Source organism: Pleurodeles waltl, chromosome 7 (genome assembly GCF_031143425.1).
Source record: "Pleurodeles waltl isolate 20211129_DDA chromosome 7, aPleWal1.hap1.20221129, whole genome shotgun sequence".
NCBI lineage: Eukaryota > Metazoa > Chordata > Amphibia > Caudata > Salamandridae > Pleurodeles > Pleurodeles waltl.
In genome coordinates, this window is record NC_090446.1 from 298,523,922 (window position 1) to 298,541,766 (window position 17,845).

General features: G+C 42.0%; 1 protein-coding gene across 6 annotated transcripts in view; it reads left to right on the plus strand.

The window, feature by feature from the left end:
* Window positions 1-17,845, plus strand: part of DLGAP4 (DLG associated protein 4) — a 1,552,488-nt gene that overhangs the window by 1,393,200 nt on the left and 141,443 nt on the right. Inside the window, exons 1-2 of one of the 6 annotated variants that reach the window (XM_069243705.1) lie at window positions 578-769; window positions 1,471-1,565. The exons of 1 other annotated variant lie outside the window; for it this stretch is intronic. In XM_069243705.1, coding sequence (XP_069099806.1) covers window positions 1,535-1,565 — 31 coding nt within the window. In that variant the 5' untranslated portion in view covers window positions 578-769; window positions 1,471-1,534. 4 more of the 6 variants (XM_069243704.1, XM_069243712.1, XM_069243706.1 and 1 more) reach the window with 4 other exon arrangements.

Genomic DNA, 17,845 nt, shown 5'->3' on the forward strand with positions numbered 1-17,845 from the left:
AATACTGAACAAAGTTGCAGAATATTATTAAGCCATGCCTTTCACTCTGCCTTGCCGCTCATTCATTCGGCCACCATTGCCCACAGAATCACAGTTCCCATACTTTTTTAATGCACTTCGACCACAGGTCATATAGTACACATTAACTGAAACCTCAGTTCAGTATTAACGTGTAAAAGTGACAGAACGATGGAGTGATACTTTAACTAAATGCACCACGTTGTTCGCATTTTTTCGGCATAATTTAGTCAACCGTGCTGTGTAATTCCAGTCTCTCTAGCCGTGACCATCGCGCTAAACGGCACTGTAAAGATGCCCAAGACCAGAATTCATAGCGCGCATGAGCAATGCATTACTCCCCATCTGTCCATAAACGCAAAAAATGTAAAATAAGCCACGTGCCCCTGCCCAATTCCCCTTCTTGCGCGTAGGACAACTACAAGAACGGCTAACCAAAGGAGGGGCAACGAAGAAACACGTCAACACCCTCTGTCCTAAGCAGAAATGGCGGGGGTGGGCGGGCAGCTGCACGTGACGCAAGTACAGGACGGATGGCTGTGGGTAGCAGGCACCACTGCGGCTGCTTTTGAAGGGGGGGGGGGTCGTTTACGAAAGGCCGCTTCGGTAGAGTCTTTCAGTCGCGCCGTTCCGGATTACGGGACATAACGGCACCTGGGGCTGGGCGCCAGAGGACTAAAAAGAACAGAGAAATCCACTGGGTGAAAAGCAAGGGGGCTCCTTGCTGACTGAAGGTGGGGACTCGCGGAAGGTAAATTTCAGTCAATGGTCCCTGGGCTCGCCGGGAATAGCACCTCTGCCAATGAACAGGTCGCAAAATATCCTTACAGCCAATCCCAGCCTAGGGTATAGTTTTTCAGGTCCCGTTACAAATGAACGACCGAAGAGACTAGAAGTTAACCAATCATCTGGAGTTTCATTCACCTATCAAGCGTTCCTATACGTTGTTATTTACTGACTGAATATGTTTTGACTTATCTGATTGGTCTGCGTAATCTGGGGGCGGGCCCGCAAGAACTCTAGCACTGTAAACTGTAATTGCAAGCAGAAGACGCCAGTTATAGAGGCAATAACGGGGCTCCGGTGTCGGGCTCAAATACCGGACTGTCCAGGGACAGACTGGACAGGTGATCTCTCTAGGAACTCTGTTGGTTCTTCCTGTCCTCTCCTTACTCCACAAACCAGCCCGTGATCCTTCTAATGTAATCTAATTGGCCCCTTCCCATTTGTAGCCCCTCCCATGGTCTGGTGACACCGCCCTCCCCACCCCTCTCGCTTCAGTGACTGGTCTCCCTGGGCCCAACTGCCCTTAGCCTTTGGCGTTGGCCTTGTCCCATTACTGCATATGTCCAGTCCCTTTAGTTTCCCTCACACTGGTAACCGTAGCTCCCCTGTTGCTGATGTCTTTTAGTGTCGTGACCAGGACTCGCATTATTCTTGTCTTGTTTCCAGCCTGCAGGGCAGAGGACGAACCGCTCTCCACTCATCTCATCCACTCTCCCTCTGTGTCTTCACCATGGCTTTGTGTCTGCAACTATTCAAACAATGTGAGTCTTTAGATCTCGTGGGTGTGTTATGTCGGTCGCTCATTGCTTTGCATGCCTGCTGCATTCCTTCTCCCATCTGGTGCGTGTTTTGTACAATTCCAATCCGCCCTAGTCTCACACAAACCGTTAATTCTGCATAAAATCTGACATGTTCGTGTAAAACGGTTGTGTGGGGCTGATGATGGAATCCCGACAGCTGTACGTGTGGATGGTGGGAAAACCTGCAAAGCTTCGCTTGGCTTTTTGATTAAAGAAGTGGCTTTCTGCACAAAATGCTGTTTTTAAACCGTTTCGGCACATCTGTCTTGGTGCGTTGGCAATTTTGCTACATATTTTCATTATGTGTTTTTCTTGTTATATAATTTGTGTATATTTAAATGGATCGCCTGCTGGGCCTTTATATAACGTATGATAAATGCTTCCTTCCTAGTGAAAAATACGTAAGTTGGTGGGCAAATATCATAATATTTTACTTGGTTAACAAGTTGACAGATTACAAAGCTACGATGTACTGAGCATTCATTTTGATACAATTACGGATATTCTTTAATATTGATCCAACAGCCGGTAAAATTATACTGCCTCAATTGCACTCTCCTTTTCTATTGCATCAAGGCACTCGCGGCGAATTTTGTGAATCAAGTGCATTTCCTTTTCACAGCTGTGTGCGCATATTTTATTGATGCCCTGCCCGAGATATTTACATGGTGCCTACCCACTGACATCATGTTCGATGTGACTATGTAATCGTGTCGTGATTGTTTTTGCCCTTGCATTCTGCTAACTTTAGGCTTTGATTTTATTTTAAAGTGTTTGGTTAGGGAAAGTAAGATTAATATTATGTATTGTGAAGGAAGATGAACTACTCAAACACGGCATCGTCGTTTTAAGGTTTTAAACGCACACGTCTAACATATTGGTGTGTAGGTCACTTTTGTACAGAAGTGCTGTAGTCCTTCTCTGAAAACGGATAATCGGATATGGTTTTTCACACGAACACATGGCACGAAATAACGTGGGCTGAATTAATGTCATTCCTAAAGTGAAACAGCGCAGGCATTGGCCATCTTTATAAGGCACAGTGGTGTTAGCTGCTCCAATTTATCTATGTCATAAAAATCGGGTAGGAGGGAAAGTAGTTGTGAATGGTGATTTATTGCTGTAATCTAGAAGAATTTGGCTTGGGTGGGCCAACACCCTTTTAAAGCATTGGCATTACTTTAGCATTCCACAAAGTCGTCACTTCCGTTAACCTCTCGTGTTTGTAAGGCGTAAGGCTGGAATGTTCGCCAAGCCCCTTCCAGTTTATCCTAAAGGTAAATACGGACATCGGCGTCAGTTTTTTTCACGCTTGTTGAAAAATGTGTTTCTGTTTGGTTTCTTCCTACAATGTTAATGGACTTGCAAGTTGACATTTTTACTGCTGCTTTGATGCCTGTACTACGATGGCCTCTAACGCGATGAGCAGGCGGCCTAGCTCAGTCCTGCCTACTCATCCTCCTTGCATGGCTTTCAGGTTGAACTCGGATTGTTTCAACGGTGGCCTGGCTTCTGTTCCCTCTGGGTGATCGCCACTTGCTATATGCCAACTGCAGTGAACCAACTGCTGAGATTTCACCACTGCCCAAGTGAAGCCATATGATTGCATTTCTTTATTTAGCCCAGTGTCCTTGTGAGGCACAGTGTCATATTCCAGAAACCTTTCTTTTTCTGTTTCATATCTCTAGTCCAAGCTTCTAAGCACATGAATGTTTTTTGTTGGCAGGTTTGCACGCCTGAAAGCAGAGGTATTAGGCCGGAGTCTGTCTGTCACGCATCCTCCATTAGTCTACAAGGCCTTCCAAAAGGTTGAGAAATAGCCACACGTTAGTCTTTTCCTCCCTAATGTCTGCTTGAAATGGGTTTTCATTTGTGCAAATCGTCATTATTTGGTACTTTAGCCTGAATGCTTTCCTTACAGTGAGCCAAGATGTTGACTTCAAAATACATTAGGTCGCAAAAGGAAAATTGCAGTATTCTTATTGGTGCCTTTGGCCATGCCTCGCCCCAAACAAAAGGTTTCTATGTATTATTAAGGCACGAGATTCTAGTTAACCAGCTGCTCAAAGACACTTCGGAAAGTGCAGAATATTAGCAGAAAACTTCATATGCGTATATAATTTATATTTCTACCCAACTTCATATGCGTATATAATTTCTATTTCTACCCTTATTGGACATAAGTCCTTTTATTCTGAACATACAAAGCAATGATTTTCCTTCTGTTACTAATCTAGAATATGTTGCTCTTGGAATATATGTTATGGAGTGGGATAAGCCAGTCACCCGCATAAATGGCACTGCACACAAGAGTGGGTTTGCTGTCTTTGTTACTTCACTGGAATATCCCTCTTTAGGTCCACAATGAACGTTTGAAAAAAGTGTTGTATAAACATATTATCTTGCGTCTACCCATTCTGTAAACGTATATTTTCTCATTAGGACTGCTGTTTGTCTTATCACTTTGAGCCTCATTTGCGGTTTACTTTAAGATCTACTGTTTTTATGTATTGGAATATAAATATCAACATGCAGCTCCTCTCACAGTTTTGAAGCAATGTTCTCAAGGTACCCGTGCAAAATGTCAATTGTGTTGTTTCCACTTGCACAGCACCACGTTTGTTCTTTTGCATCCTTTTTAGCATTTGCCATGATCCCAGAAGTGGTGTGGCCTACATAGAAATTTAGAGAATTCTCAATGTAAGCACAACGTGTGATAACTGCCCGTTCCATTCACAGGCACCTGATTTTGGAATTCTCGTTGTTTTCTTTATAAGGCAGCCTGGTTACCATTTAAGTCATCTCATGGCATGGTTTCTGTAAGGGGAGAAGGGTTCTCATTATTTGCCCCAGTGGGCAACCTAATGGTCACTTGTCTGGTCCAGGTGGCCTACCTGATCAGGCCGAAATAGATAACTCTGTGCTTTAGGCTGTCGTGTTCCGCTTTTGTCACTTCAATACAGGGTTTCTAGTGGTAGGCGAGCCACTTAAAGCTCGAGCCAGATGCCTAAGTCTAACTTGGGTCGAAGTCCTTTTGGGACCTTTGAGCCCAAAACAAGTTGAGCTGTCATGTGACTTCTGCCTGCCCTCCAAGCTCTAATCTAATGCACAAATAATTTAAGAAAAATTGTTAAAATATGACTTAAAACAAGAGGGAAAGAGATGCCTATTTAGTGGCTGAATGAAAAATGTAAAACAAGAGAATTAAGTATTTATTCAGGCATCCATGATTGCTTGAAAAACTTGAAGCCTTGAAAAAGTCACTTATAAGCTGAAACATGTCGGCTGGGTATTGTGGGATTTGCGGTTGTGAAATACATTGTCCAGTCAAAAGTTTGCAAAATACCCAAAGTAAAGGAACCATAAAACATACACATCAAAAGAGGGAAAGGGAGAATTAGTGGTCCAGTGTATACTCTCACTAACAATCACAATGTTCAACGAAAATATACTGTTCAAAAAAACATATAGGAGGAGACTTTGACAGGCACTCATATACAGGAGCTAAAAACCCTCACACATCTTATTAGATGTCATACTTCTTCATAGGGCAGCTCCTCATCAGATTGGCGCTGCAATATCTGACGGGCCCCTTACAGGAAGCTCTTAGCCGAGAGTGAGTGCCTGTAGGAGGCTGGACTGGCTTGTAGTGAGTACCAAGGGGTACTTGCACCTTGCACCAGGCCCAGTTATCCTTATTAGTGTATAGGGTGTCTAGCAGCTTAGGCTGATAGATAATGGTAGCTTAGCAGAGCAGCTTAGGCTGAACTAGGAGACGGGTGAAGCTACTACAGTACCACTTAGTGTCATATGCACAATATCATAAGAAAACACAATACACAGTTATACTAAAAATAAAGGTACTTTATTTTTATGACAATATGCCAAAGTATCTTAGAGTGTACCCTCAGGGAGAGGATAGGAAATATACACAAGATATATATACACAATAGCAAAAATATGCAGTATAGTCTTAGAAAACAGTGCAAACAATGTATAGTTACAATAGGATGCAGTGGGGAAACATAGGGATAGGGGCAACACAAACCATATACTCCAAAAGTGGAATGCGAACCACGAATGGACCCCAAACCTATGTGACCTTGTAGAGGGTCGCTGGGACTATTAGAAAATAGTGAGAGTTAGAAAAATAACCCTCCCCAAGACCCTGAAAAGTGAGTGCAAAGTGCACTAAAGTTCCCCTAAGGACAAAGAAGTCGTGTTAGAGGAATAATGCAGGAAAGACACGAACCAACAATGCAACAACGCTGGATTTCCAATCTGGGGTACCTGTGGAACAAGGGGACCAAGTCCAAAAGTCACAAGCAAGTCGGAGATGGGCAGATGCCCGGGAAATGCCAGCTGCGGTTGCAAAGAAGCTTCTACTGGACAGAAGAAGCTGCGGTTTCTGCAGGAACGCAAAGGGTTAGAGACTTCCCCTTTGGAGGACGGATCCCTCTCGCCTTGTAGAGTCGTGAAAAAAGTGTTTTCCCGCCGAAAGAACGCCAACAAGCCTTGCTAGCTGCAAATCGTGCGGTTAGCGTTTTTGGATGCTGCTGTGGCCCAGGAGGGACCAGGAGGTCGCAAATTGGACCAGGAGGTAGAGGGGACGTCGAGCAAGACAAGGAGCCCTCTTAGCAGCAGGTAGCACCCGGAGAAGTGCCAGAAACAGGCACTACGAGGATGCGTGAAACAGTGCTCACCCGAAGTCGCACAAAGAAGTCCCACGTCGCCGGAGAACAACTTAGGAGGTCGTGCAATGCAGGTTAGAGTGCCGTGGACCCAGGCTGGACTGTGCACAAAGGATTTCCGCCGGAAGTGCACGGAGGCCGGAGTAGCTGCAAAAGTCGCGGTTCCCAGCAATGCAGTCTAGCGAGGTGAGGCAAGGACTTACCTCCACCAAACTTGGACAGAAGAGTCACTGGACTGTGGGGGTCACTTGGACAGAGTTGCTGGATTCGAGGGACCTCACTCGTTGTGCTGAGAGGAGACCCAAGGGACCGGTAATGCAGCTTTTTGGTGCCTGCGGTTGCAGGGGGAAGATTCCGTCGACCCACGGGAGATTTCTTCGGAGCTTCTAGTGCAGAGAGGAGGCAGACTACCCCCACAGCATGCACCACCAGGAAAACAGTCGAGAAGGCGGCAGGATCAGCGTTACAGAGTTGCAGTAGTCGTCTTTGCTACTTTGTTGCAGTGTTGCAGGCTTCCAGCACGGTCAGCAGTCGATTCCTTGGCAGAAGGTGAAGAGAGAGATGCAGAGGAACTCGGATGAGCTCTTGCATTCGTTATCTAAAGTTTCCCCAGAGACAGAGACCCTAAATAGCCAGAAAAGAGGGTTTGGCTACCTAGGAGAGAGGATAGGCTAGCAACACCTGAAGGAGCCTATCACAAGGAGTCTCTGACGTCACCTGGTGGCACTGGCCACTCAGAGCAGTCCAGTGTGCCAGCAGCACCTCTGTTTCCAAGATGGCAGAGGTCTGGAGCACACTGGAGGAGCTCTGGACACCTCCCAGGGGAGGTGCAGGTCAGGGGAGTGGTCACTCCCCTTTCCTTTGTCCAGTTTCGCGCCAGATCAGGGCTAAGGGGTCCCCTGAACCGGTGTAGACTGGCTTATGCAGAATTGGGCACATCTGTGCCCAAGAAAGCATTTCCAGAGGCTGGGGGAGGCTACTCCTCCCCTGCCTTCACACCATTTTCCAAAGGGAGAGTGTGTAACACCCTCTCTCAGAGGAAGTCCTTTGTTCTGCCATCCTGGGCCAGGCCTGGCTGGACCCCAGGAGGGCAGATGCCTGTCTGAGGGGTTGGCAGCAGCTGCAGCTGCAGTGAAACCCCAGGAAGGGCAGTTTGGCAGTACCAGGGTCTGTGCTACAGACCACTGGGATCATGGGATTGTGCCAACTATGCCAGGATGGCATAGAGGGGGCAATTCCATGATCATAGACATGTTACATGGCCATATTCGGAGTTACCATTGTGAAGCTACATATAGGTAGTGACCTATATGTAGTGCACGCGTGTAATGGTGTCCCCGCACTCACAAAGTCCGGGGAATTGGCCCTGAACAATGTGGGGGCACCTTGGCTAGTGCCAGGGTGCCCTCACACTAAGTAACTTTGCACCTAACCTTTACCAGGTAAAGGTTAGACATATAGGTGACTTATAAGTTAGTTAAGTGCAGTGTAAAATGGCTGTGAAATAACGTGGACGTTATTTCACTCAGGCTGCAGTGGTAGGCCTGTGTAAGAATTGTCAGAGCTCCCTATGGGTGGCAAAAGAAATGCTGCAGCCCATAGGGATCTCCTGGAACCCCAATACCCTGGGTACCTCATTACCATATACTAGGGAATTATAAGGGTGTTCCAGTAAGCCAATGTAAATTGGTAAAATTGGTCACTAGCCTGTTAGTGACAATTTGGGAAGAAATGAGAGAGCATAACCACTGAGGTTCTGATTAGCAGAGCCTCAGTGAGACAGTTAGTCACTACACAGGTAACACATTCAGGCACACTTATGAGCACTGGGGCCCTGGGTTACCAGGGTCCCAGTGACACATACAACTAAAACAACATGTATACAGTGAAAAATGGGGGTAACATGCCAGGCAAGATGGTACTTTCCTACAGTGCCACAGTGAGAAGCAGGTAGGAATAGACTCAAAACCTACAGGCAAAAATCAAGGAAAAACAAGAGAGAAGAAACAGGAAATAAAATTGCCTCAGGAGCCTCCAAACCCAGACTTTATTGAATATGGCAGGATCCTGGACAAAATTAAAACAAGGATGCATAGAGTAAACAAGAAATAATGTACCCACGCTCTACTAAAAACAAGGCAGAAGGATTTTGCTTCCACCAAAAAGGGTCAGCATGTTTCGCGCCTCACAATAGTCAAATCTGATCTTATGCTGCTTCTTCAGGACCAAAAAACAATAATAACTTCTCCCTAACATAAATCTAAATTATATACAGGTAATACCATATTTTGGAAAAACAAAATCGAAAACAATGAGTTGACTTACTCGCATAAGAATCACATCAAATAGATGTGATCTAGAAGAGACTGTGAATAAACATAAAAACACATCCACCATATTAAGTGATGGTTAAACTGATGCAAAAGTAACCTTAAACAAGTATTGGAGCTGTGAATCACAGACCAATTTATTAGGCAATTAATAAACACATGGATAGGAAAAGGTCAATGCTTACCTATCCTAAATTACGGACACAGCTCCATGGGACAGGGCAACCACTAGACTAACATTGTATCTGCATGAAGTAAAAAGAGGAAAAGGCAAGAAAACAAAAAATTAAAGAAATGCAAACAGGATCTTACTCTTTCAATTAAATGTAAGTGCTATGCATCACAGGGAACCACTGACTAGGTGTCAAAACAGGTGGATTCATAAATGTAATAGCTGTGCAGTTAAGACAGTGTGCTGAACTGTATAACAAGAGTGAGTGTATCAACTGGAAAAAGTAATCGGAAGTAACGGTGGGAAAAACATCTGAAAATAGGTCTGCAACAGTGTCATACTGCTGGATCCCACCCGGACAGTAAGATCAAAGAAGGCCACAGGGTCATAAATAATGCGAGGCTAAAGTCAGTAACATCGAACAGTAGCGTGAAATGACAGATAGATGTCTGTCATACTCAAAAGTAGAAAGCCCGTAATGTACAAAACCAAGGTGGTAAAATGATGTAAATAAAGTACTCACGTTTCCCAACATTAGTCTGACAAGGGACCTACCCGGGGCAACTCTCCCGAAGAATGAAGGGACAGATGCGCTTCCCGGTTGAGTGGGTGGGTCTGCCAGACGGGCACCCAATCAGAGGCGATCCTTACGAGGATGTGATTTAAAGCGTCAATTTATTTATTTAAGTGCCTTTAATTTCTTAATAATTCGCAACTTGTGACGCACTCAGTCGCCGAATATAAGGAAATTGCATCAAAAGACAACTGTAATAACTTCTTACAGTCGAGTTCCGTTGTCACAGTGAATGCTGCTCACAACCAAGGTGAAAGGCTGATCCGGTAAGGGAGCAAAATTGAAGTAGTTGTTTAAACAGAAAAAAATAAACATTGCTTGTCTTTCTTCTGCTCTGGTTTTCTAGTTGTACAATGACAATCTGAAAGGGAAGCTGTATTTTAACATGTTTATTTTTTAACTCCTAACGTATTTAAAGAAAAGTAAGAATCTTTCTGTAATGTCTCTACTGTGTGTTTTTTTTTTTTTTTTTTTTAAATTACATATTAAACTTACTCTGATGTTTATGCACTAATCTAAACTGCTTCTTTATGTGTTTAATTTTGCTCTAGGGATTCCATGATTATATTTTCATTCTACGTGTTTGCAAACATGGTCTCTCGTATATAAAAGAGCAATGCTCGAAGGATTTAAGTGGTTTGTGGGAAAGGTGGTGGTGTGACCATGCAGTATAAAGAATAAAGTACCTCCTGCCATATATTATAGGTATATTGCAAGTCGCCTCGGATTTCCCTAACCTTATAAAAGAACTCTTAATTGACATGCATTTTTCTTATAATGTACATCGGGGTACTTCATCCACATAACTCAAAGTTTAGTGTGCTCCGGTGTCTTCATGAGAGTTATATGAGTATTTTTAAGTTTATGTTTAAAAACTGTCATTTTAAATAAATACCTCTCTCCATGCAGTTAAATAATCTAAAGCACTAAGATAAACTGCCTCCACATTTCAAAGTAATACACTTATGATGAGTGTATCATATTTTTATCTGTTGTTTGTTGCACAATGTACATGCTAGATCTTTTCAGGACACAGTGCGTGCACGGGCTTCTAAGGCCCAGTCAGACCCACTCTTAATTTGTTGATTTCCCTCTCTAGGGGTATTACAAATCTTACAATATTTTGAATTATACTTTCACAACATTAAACAACAACAAAATCAGACGGAAGTAGTGGGAAATCCATTATCTGTCCTAAATATGTTAATCTTGCTCATCTAAAGTTAAACTACTTCTTTATGTAATAATTCCCCACAGCTGCTCTAGTCGATGCCTACTCTATGGATGGGGAACAAATTAACCTTTGCCCTAAAGTTCAAGTCCTCTAATCTGTTACTCAGTACCAGTGTAACCAGGGGAATGTTTTCAAAATTGTTTATGGAGTGCAGTGCATCGGTTTGAAGGGTTGTGGTTTTTGGTTTGCACAAATCCTTTATTTCTTACCTTTATTTATTTTTGATGTTTTGCCCAGCACTGACAGGGCAGTTATATTTTCAAAAGCAGAGATCGCTTAGGAGCAGTCAAAACATTCCCCTTAAGTAATTTTTAAGAAACCAGATACCTTTTTACTTTACTGGGCGAGTATAAGCAATGACATATGCTTCCTTCCTTTGTGGAAAAAAAGGAAGAGGGCTGGGGCTCTAGTCATGACCTGAAAGTTATATTTCACACCCTTAAGTTCCTAGCCATCGAAGCACAAGAAGGCAGCAGACACCCAGAATACGTGAAAGGTTTATTGTATGTACATTCCTCTTGATCCTGGTATGTATTAAGTAAAGGTATTTTTAAAACTTGAACATAGCCACTTGGAAAGCAGAGCACTTTACTAGTTACAAGAAAAATTATATGATGCTAACGCTAACAGTGAAGTGGCGCAGGCCCATTGAGAAAAGATTTGGGGAGGGTGAGCATAAGGATTGTCTCCAAATAAAGCTTCCTAGATCAACTGTAGGAAGGTGGGTTTGCAGGTTTTTTTCTGAATGTCAGCACATTGCCATTGATTCTGGTCCTCAGGAAGATTGCTCCTTTGTCTTGGAGTCTTACACAGAGGTGTGGAATTCAATACAATATCTTCTTGTCCATGGGTAAGGTTGCTTCCTAAATCTACTTGTCCTTTAAAAAAAATCGACTTGTCCCTTTGGTGACATGTAGTGCAGTGACAAATTATGGCAGCAATCTCATTATGTAAGAGTTCTGATAATAACCTCTCTGATTATGCCATGGCTACTACTGTAATAGGGCTTAAATAATTGCAGTTTCAGTCCATACTATAGCAATTCTTATTTTACCACATTTCCACAGATCTGTATTCTGGGACTGGAGGAAGCAGTAAGCAATAGTTCCATGGCTGAAATGGCTTTAAGTCTGCAAACCTACTAACTGGCATGTTTTAAGGATTTTCCCCAGCTGTTTTCGAATCTTTTCCCATAATGAGAAAGTTTGGAAATGTAAGCCTCACAATGGAAGAAGTTCTTCCAGGGTTGGGAAAAAAGTGACTGGAGGGAAAGTGAAATTGTAAACGTTCAATAGATTTTCACATGAGCAAATCTACCCATGCATGTTTGCTCATGCTAAAATCCAGTTCACAAATATTTTTTAGGAGTACGATTTCCTGGTCTACTTCTGTAAGTTCTTGTGAATTCATGAAAGCCACTAATGCAAAGACCTACACAATGGGTTCACTTATGTGACTTTAGAACTGATGTTAACAAAGACCTTTTGTTTTTATTAAACTTCTATTTCTCTCTCTGTCTGTCTGCTGGCTTTACTGTGAGTGATTCTAATCTTCAACAAGGAGCATATTGGGAGACAAAGTAGTTTTGTTCAGTGCCAGGAACTATTGTGGCAATAAGTGGCTTAACAAAACTGGAGGGAGCCCCCCCTGCAAGGATCATGGAGGACCCCCCCATACTCACTCGGGGCAGGTGCAGTGCTGAGATGGCCTCCTGGAGGCGGGCTGTGGGGCCGTTCTTACGCAACTGGAGGCAATGTGTGCTTTTTGAGACGAAAACATTATTTTTTTTGCAAGTGGTTGTTACAATGGTGAGGGCGTGGGAGCTCCCGCAACAATAAAGTGTTACAAAAGCCGTGTCAAACAAGAGCACGCATTGACGAAACCAAAAGATTCACAAAAATGTCGGATCTGTTGGCTTTGCCAGTGCTTGTTTATTTTCATGCTTCCCATAATCTTGTTGAAAATGGTTACACTGATTTTCCATTAGGAATATTTTTTTGAAATACTAACATGCATCAACACATTTTACGAAATGATGCTTCAAAGAAATAACACCTAGTATTTAAGAGTAGTGAAATGTTTTTTTTCTTACTTGCATTTTTTTCTGAACATTTTATTGTGAAAGCAAAGAATCATCACTCTTGCTTACAAGCTTCTGCAAACATTTGCATCTAATCAGAGAGCATTCTGGAAGCCTTATACTTAGCCTCACATTGTTAACCTTTTCAAATGTGTGTACACTTTTGTTTATTTTATTTTTTTATACTGGAACCACTGTCGGTAGTGCAGTGTTTCCTTCATTTACAAAGCTCACACTAATAATGAAGGCTTTTCATCAATGAACCATAAATACAAGTTTAAACAGCATTAACATATGGACACACATATTACCTGAACTGCTGACAGTTCCCTTCTCTATAAACTGGCAGCCAAAGGGTTTGTGCTGCAGGGGGTTGGGCCTGCTTGTCCCAAGGACAAAATAAATATGAAAACTTGTTGCCTTTGACCCCAAACAATGTGTCGGGCGATAGGAATTCCACATCCCTGTAAACCGGAGAATGCTTGATTTTAGTGTTTTGTATTTTCTTACTTGGCAGGTTTCTAATATCAGTTGCAATTTGCTTCTGGTGCTTCTCTTCTCTTGGATGATTATGAATGATAAGTCCTGATTTCTTCCCTGCCCCCTAATAGCACTTCTTAGAAAGTGAGACTAGAATGAATAGAGTTGACTAGAATGAATGGAGTTGACCACTCTTCTTTCAAAGTAAGACTAGAATGAATGGAGTTGACCACCTTGGTCAAGCAGCTTTATTGTTGTGCCCATCGGAGGCAAGTGAATTGTTTGCCTTTCTTTCTCTTAGAGTGAATGTTTGACTAGATACTCCAAATCAGTTTTATAACCTGAGACTATCTTCCCCTCCATCAGAAAAATTGTTGGTTTTTCAAATTTATTTTATTTTTATGAAATCGCAAGGGAATTGAAGTTAATTAGAAACGGAATGTCCCCCAACACACACACTTTTCAGTTTCAGCAGATTTAGACCAGATCTGCTGATCATAATTGCATTTGTAGGTCTCAGATGTTCGAGGAGGGCACAGTGTAAATAATGAACTGCAGTAGATACTGGACTGCATTTTATTGATTGTGTCTATTAAAACACTCCCATGCCGTTAACTTGAGATATCCAGAGCATTTCAGACATGAATTTACTGTGATGAAATTTCTGTGGCATCCTGTTTTTTTCTCTGTTGGGTCAATATGTACTATCCACCCAAAATGGTAGTTTCCAACTCTCGTTCCCCATTCCACGCCCACATGCTTAATGGATTCTGGAGGTGTAGCTCGTCTAGCTGCTCCTTTAAGGACCTGTTTAACAGAGTTCAGTGAGACTTATGCTTAGTTGTCACCCTACTGGCCATGTATAAAAATAAACTAGCCTACATATAGGGAACACATGATCCATTACTTGCCTCTTAGATAGCATTGCCATCATGGCTGGAGTGTTTGTCAGCTTATGTGTAAACACTCACTTTTACTAATATATTACTAATGCATTAAGTGGTTGCACACTGTCACATTAAATCTGGTTTCAGAAAACATATTTATTCTTTGCACATAACCAAGTAAAGTGTTCTGATTCGTTTACATCCTATTAAAATATTTTTTTCATCAAAGAAGTACAAACAGTGGGCTTTCACAACTACAGAAATATATTTTGGAAACGTTTGTACAGTTGACTTAGCTATTTAAATGTTGGGTGTTAGGAAAAATCTGACAGAATTCTGCATCTCTGCAGTGAGAAGGAAAATGAATTGTAAGAGAAACTGACTTTTGACCCCTGTCTCTGAACACAGAGCAAATGTAAAAAGAATAATATTTAAAGGCAGCTATATTGCTCCTTCTCCTTCTGACTGAACAGAACACCTGTTCTGTCAGCTCGCCAGAAGGGGGAGTAGGTTCTAAAAATAGCTTGAACTGATAAAATATTACTCGCCATAGCAAGTGGGCGAGTAGATTTTTCTAGGCCTGCAGAACATTCTACTGTTGGGGTGCAAGTAGCTATAATTCGATACTAAACATTATATGTGTAATATATAAAACTATTCACCAATTTGTCGTCAGTGCACAATAAGAAACATTATATTGTCTGATACTAAGATTTATCTTTTATATTCAACTCCTTTCTCTATTATTTATTCAACACCTACAGAAACTACCATATTTTTACAGCTAATTTGAATGTTAATGGGTGTCCAGCCTGTGTGTCGTCCTGAGGAAGAGCTGTCCAGATAGTAGGCCCTTCAACAGAAACACCTTTTGCTTAATTCAAATACAGTTGAAACTCTAGAGTTATCTCAAGGACCTTACACTAGGACTTCAGTTGTATCCCAAGGACGTGCCATGCTACATAGCCTTCAGATCATTTGGTTCTCTCTAATGCATTGCTTTGTGTAATCTTACTAAAGTTAGCAGTCAGTAGAGCTCTTAAATGGCTTTTTGTGCTTGCCTTTTGATACCCATTTATCAAGCAGGGTTGTATTAAGTGGCTGTAATTAGTTAACCAAGATAGTTTTAATGTTCCCATTAGAACGTGTCTAACTATTCATGTATGGCTGCAAAGATTTATTATTGGTGCCCTGAACACATTGTTCCATGTAAACCTTTCAGGCTATGGAGACCATTTAAGGACAAAAATACAGCAGAAGCCACTAGATTTGCTTATGCTTATGTAATCTTCTTAGTTATATTAACAAATATTCTTGTATCATGCTTCATAAACAAAACCTTACAGTGATCTTCTGATAAAGCAGGATGGTTATTCTTTTATAAATTCCTGTGCCACTGTTTTCAGTCCATCCTTTCTCTCGACTGCACGAGTGCGTGTCTGACATTTGTTGCTTTGTCCTGGAAAGGAATCTTGAGTCTGGGCGCCATGATCCTCCTTGTCCTCTGTTTATTTAGCCTTGACGCCATAATCTGGAATCCCTCAATTACTTTGAGTAATTGTCATGTTTTGCCATTTGCTTCTTCTGGTACATGTTAAATATGCTTCGCTCATAGTCTCTGTGATGTTTCACCTATTCCTGTGTCATTCACATTTATCTTCAGTCCCCTACAGCATGCAGCAGTGGGTTAGCCCACCTCAACCATTGGTTAACTTCACTGTTTGTGACCGCATCCTGCTCTTTCACAAAGAGCACTTCCACACAAAGTTCACATTGGTACCAGGAACCAACCACTATGGCAAAGAGTGCTTTGTGAAGCCAATAAATATTTTTATTTTAGACAATGTTTATTTTTTTTGTATTGGTGAGAGCTGGCAGCTCCACAAAAAAAACATACAGCTGCTTTCAGTGAGCCCTCTTCATCCATTGGTCTGTTGTTGTGTAATTCACACTTTCCTTCCATCCACCTCAGCCATTTTCTCCCATCACTATGATGGCCTGCATTTTGCCTTTGCACAAAGTGCACACCAAAATCCAAAAAATTCTGCTTCAGTGCTAGGGATCCCTGACTGAATGAATATTCTCACAAAAATGTTTTCTTGTTTTAAAATTATTTTGTGAGGTCCAACAGCTCTCCAGTTCTTGCTTCCGGGCCCTCCCTGCTTCTTGCAGTGCGCCACATCCCATGAGGGCACTTCAGATGGTACCCATCTTTAAATTGGCTTTTTAGTGTTCTATTGTACTAAAACAAATCACAATTTAAAGGCTACAAGACTAGGCTACTTTAATATTTCAACAGCCAGAGCGCCACCTATTGGCTTTGCAAGTGTGTGGCAATTCTGGGTTAGTTTAGCTTTTGAAGCAAGCAGTATAGGTCCAACAGCTCTCCAGTTCTTGCTTCCGGGCCCTCCCTGCTTCTTGCAGTGCGCCACATCCCATGAGGGCACTTCAGATGGTACCCATCTTTAAATTGGCTTTTTAGTGTTCTATTGTACTAAAACAAATCACAATTTAAAGGCTACAAGACTAGGCTACTTTAATATTTCAACAGCCAGAGCGCCACCTATTGGCTTTGCAAGTGTGTGGCAATTCTGGGTTAGTTTAGCTTTTGAAGCAAGCAGTATTGTTTCCACTATACTTATCTGCCCAGTCCAACCCTTGTCTTTTTTTTTTACCACATTCTTGCAGTCATTGTCTTTTAAGTTTGTTGGATGCTGTTGGCTCAACCAATGGGAGTACTTACGCTTTCACCTAACACTGTTGACTAACAAAGTATATTCTTCCACCTCCCACTGGAGTGAATGCATTGCAGTGCCTGCGGTACTGTTTTACATCTCCTTGCCTCTTCCTGTCAGCTTATCATTGTTGATGCATCGTTAACTTATCCATATACAGATATGCAGAAATGAACGCAGGCCTATGTTTCTAAGCATTGGCATATTAAACCCAGGCTTTTTGTCGCGGCCAATGCTTGTTAGTTTTGACAAGCAGCAACAGAGCATTGTGCAGGTAGTAGTTTGTGGGTGGCCCTGGGGGATGTTGTGGAAGTAGTTTGAAGCATATTATTGAATAAAATGATGTGCAGTGGGACGCTGGGTATAGTTAATGGAGTGGAATGTTGGACTTACTGACCAGAGCCGGGGGTGGGTTCCTCTTTGATTTGAAGAGGTAATGCTTCAAGAGATGTGTTTTTACTTACCATTATTAGAAGGAAACGGTTGCATTGGGAGCAGGAAGATGCAATCTGGTTAACATTTTTTTTCGTTCCTGTAAATGCTTGCTGGGCATCATGTAATAGTTGCCACTGGTGCAAGCATGGCACACAAATCCTCTTATGCACATATTTCCCCCGTGGTATCTCCTGGTTACTTTAAATTACACAACAACAACTCAATGTGGTCTATTTCAAAACGTGTTTTATAGTGATTTTTAACAAAGCAATACATTAAACAGTATTAAAACACGTTTTTAAGGAGCATCTTATTTTATTTTTTATGTTTCCCTGCTATCCAGCTACTTTATGCAAATAATTAAATGAGAGCCGCGATCTGTACCTATATGTGGCATAGTGGGCATGCTTTATTTAAATAAGGTGCATCTCCGGTTACCCTCCAAAGCCTGAAAAAAAGCTCAGTTTAAAATTCGTCATTGATTATTATTTATGCTCTCCAGGAGCAGTGGAGCTGTGTGTAGCAGCAATTATGAAACCTTAATATGAATTAGCCATAAGGTGAGACATATAAAGTGTCAACAAATGAAACATTTTTAATTCTTTTTACTACGGAGTTATAAT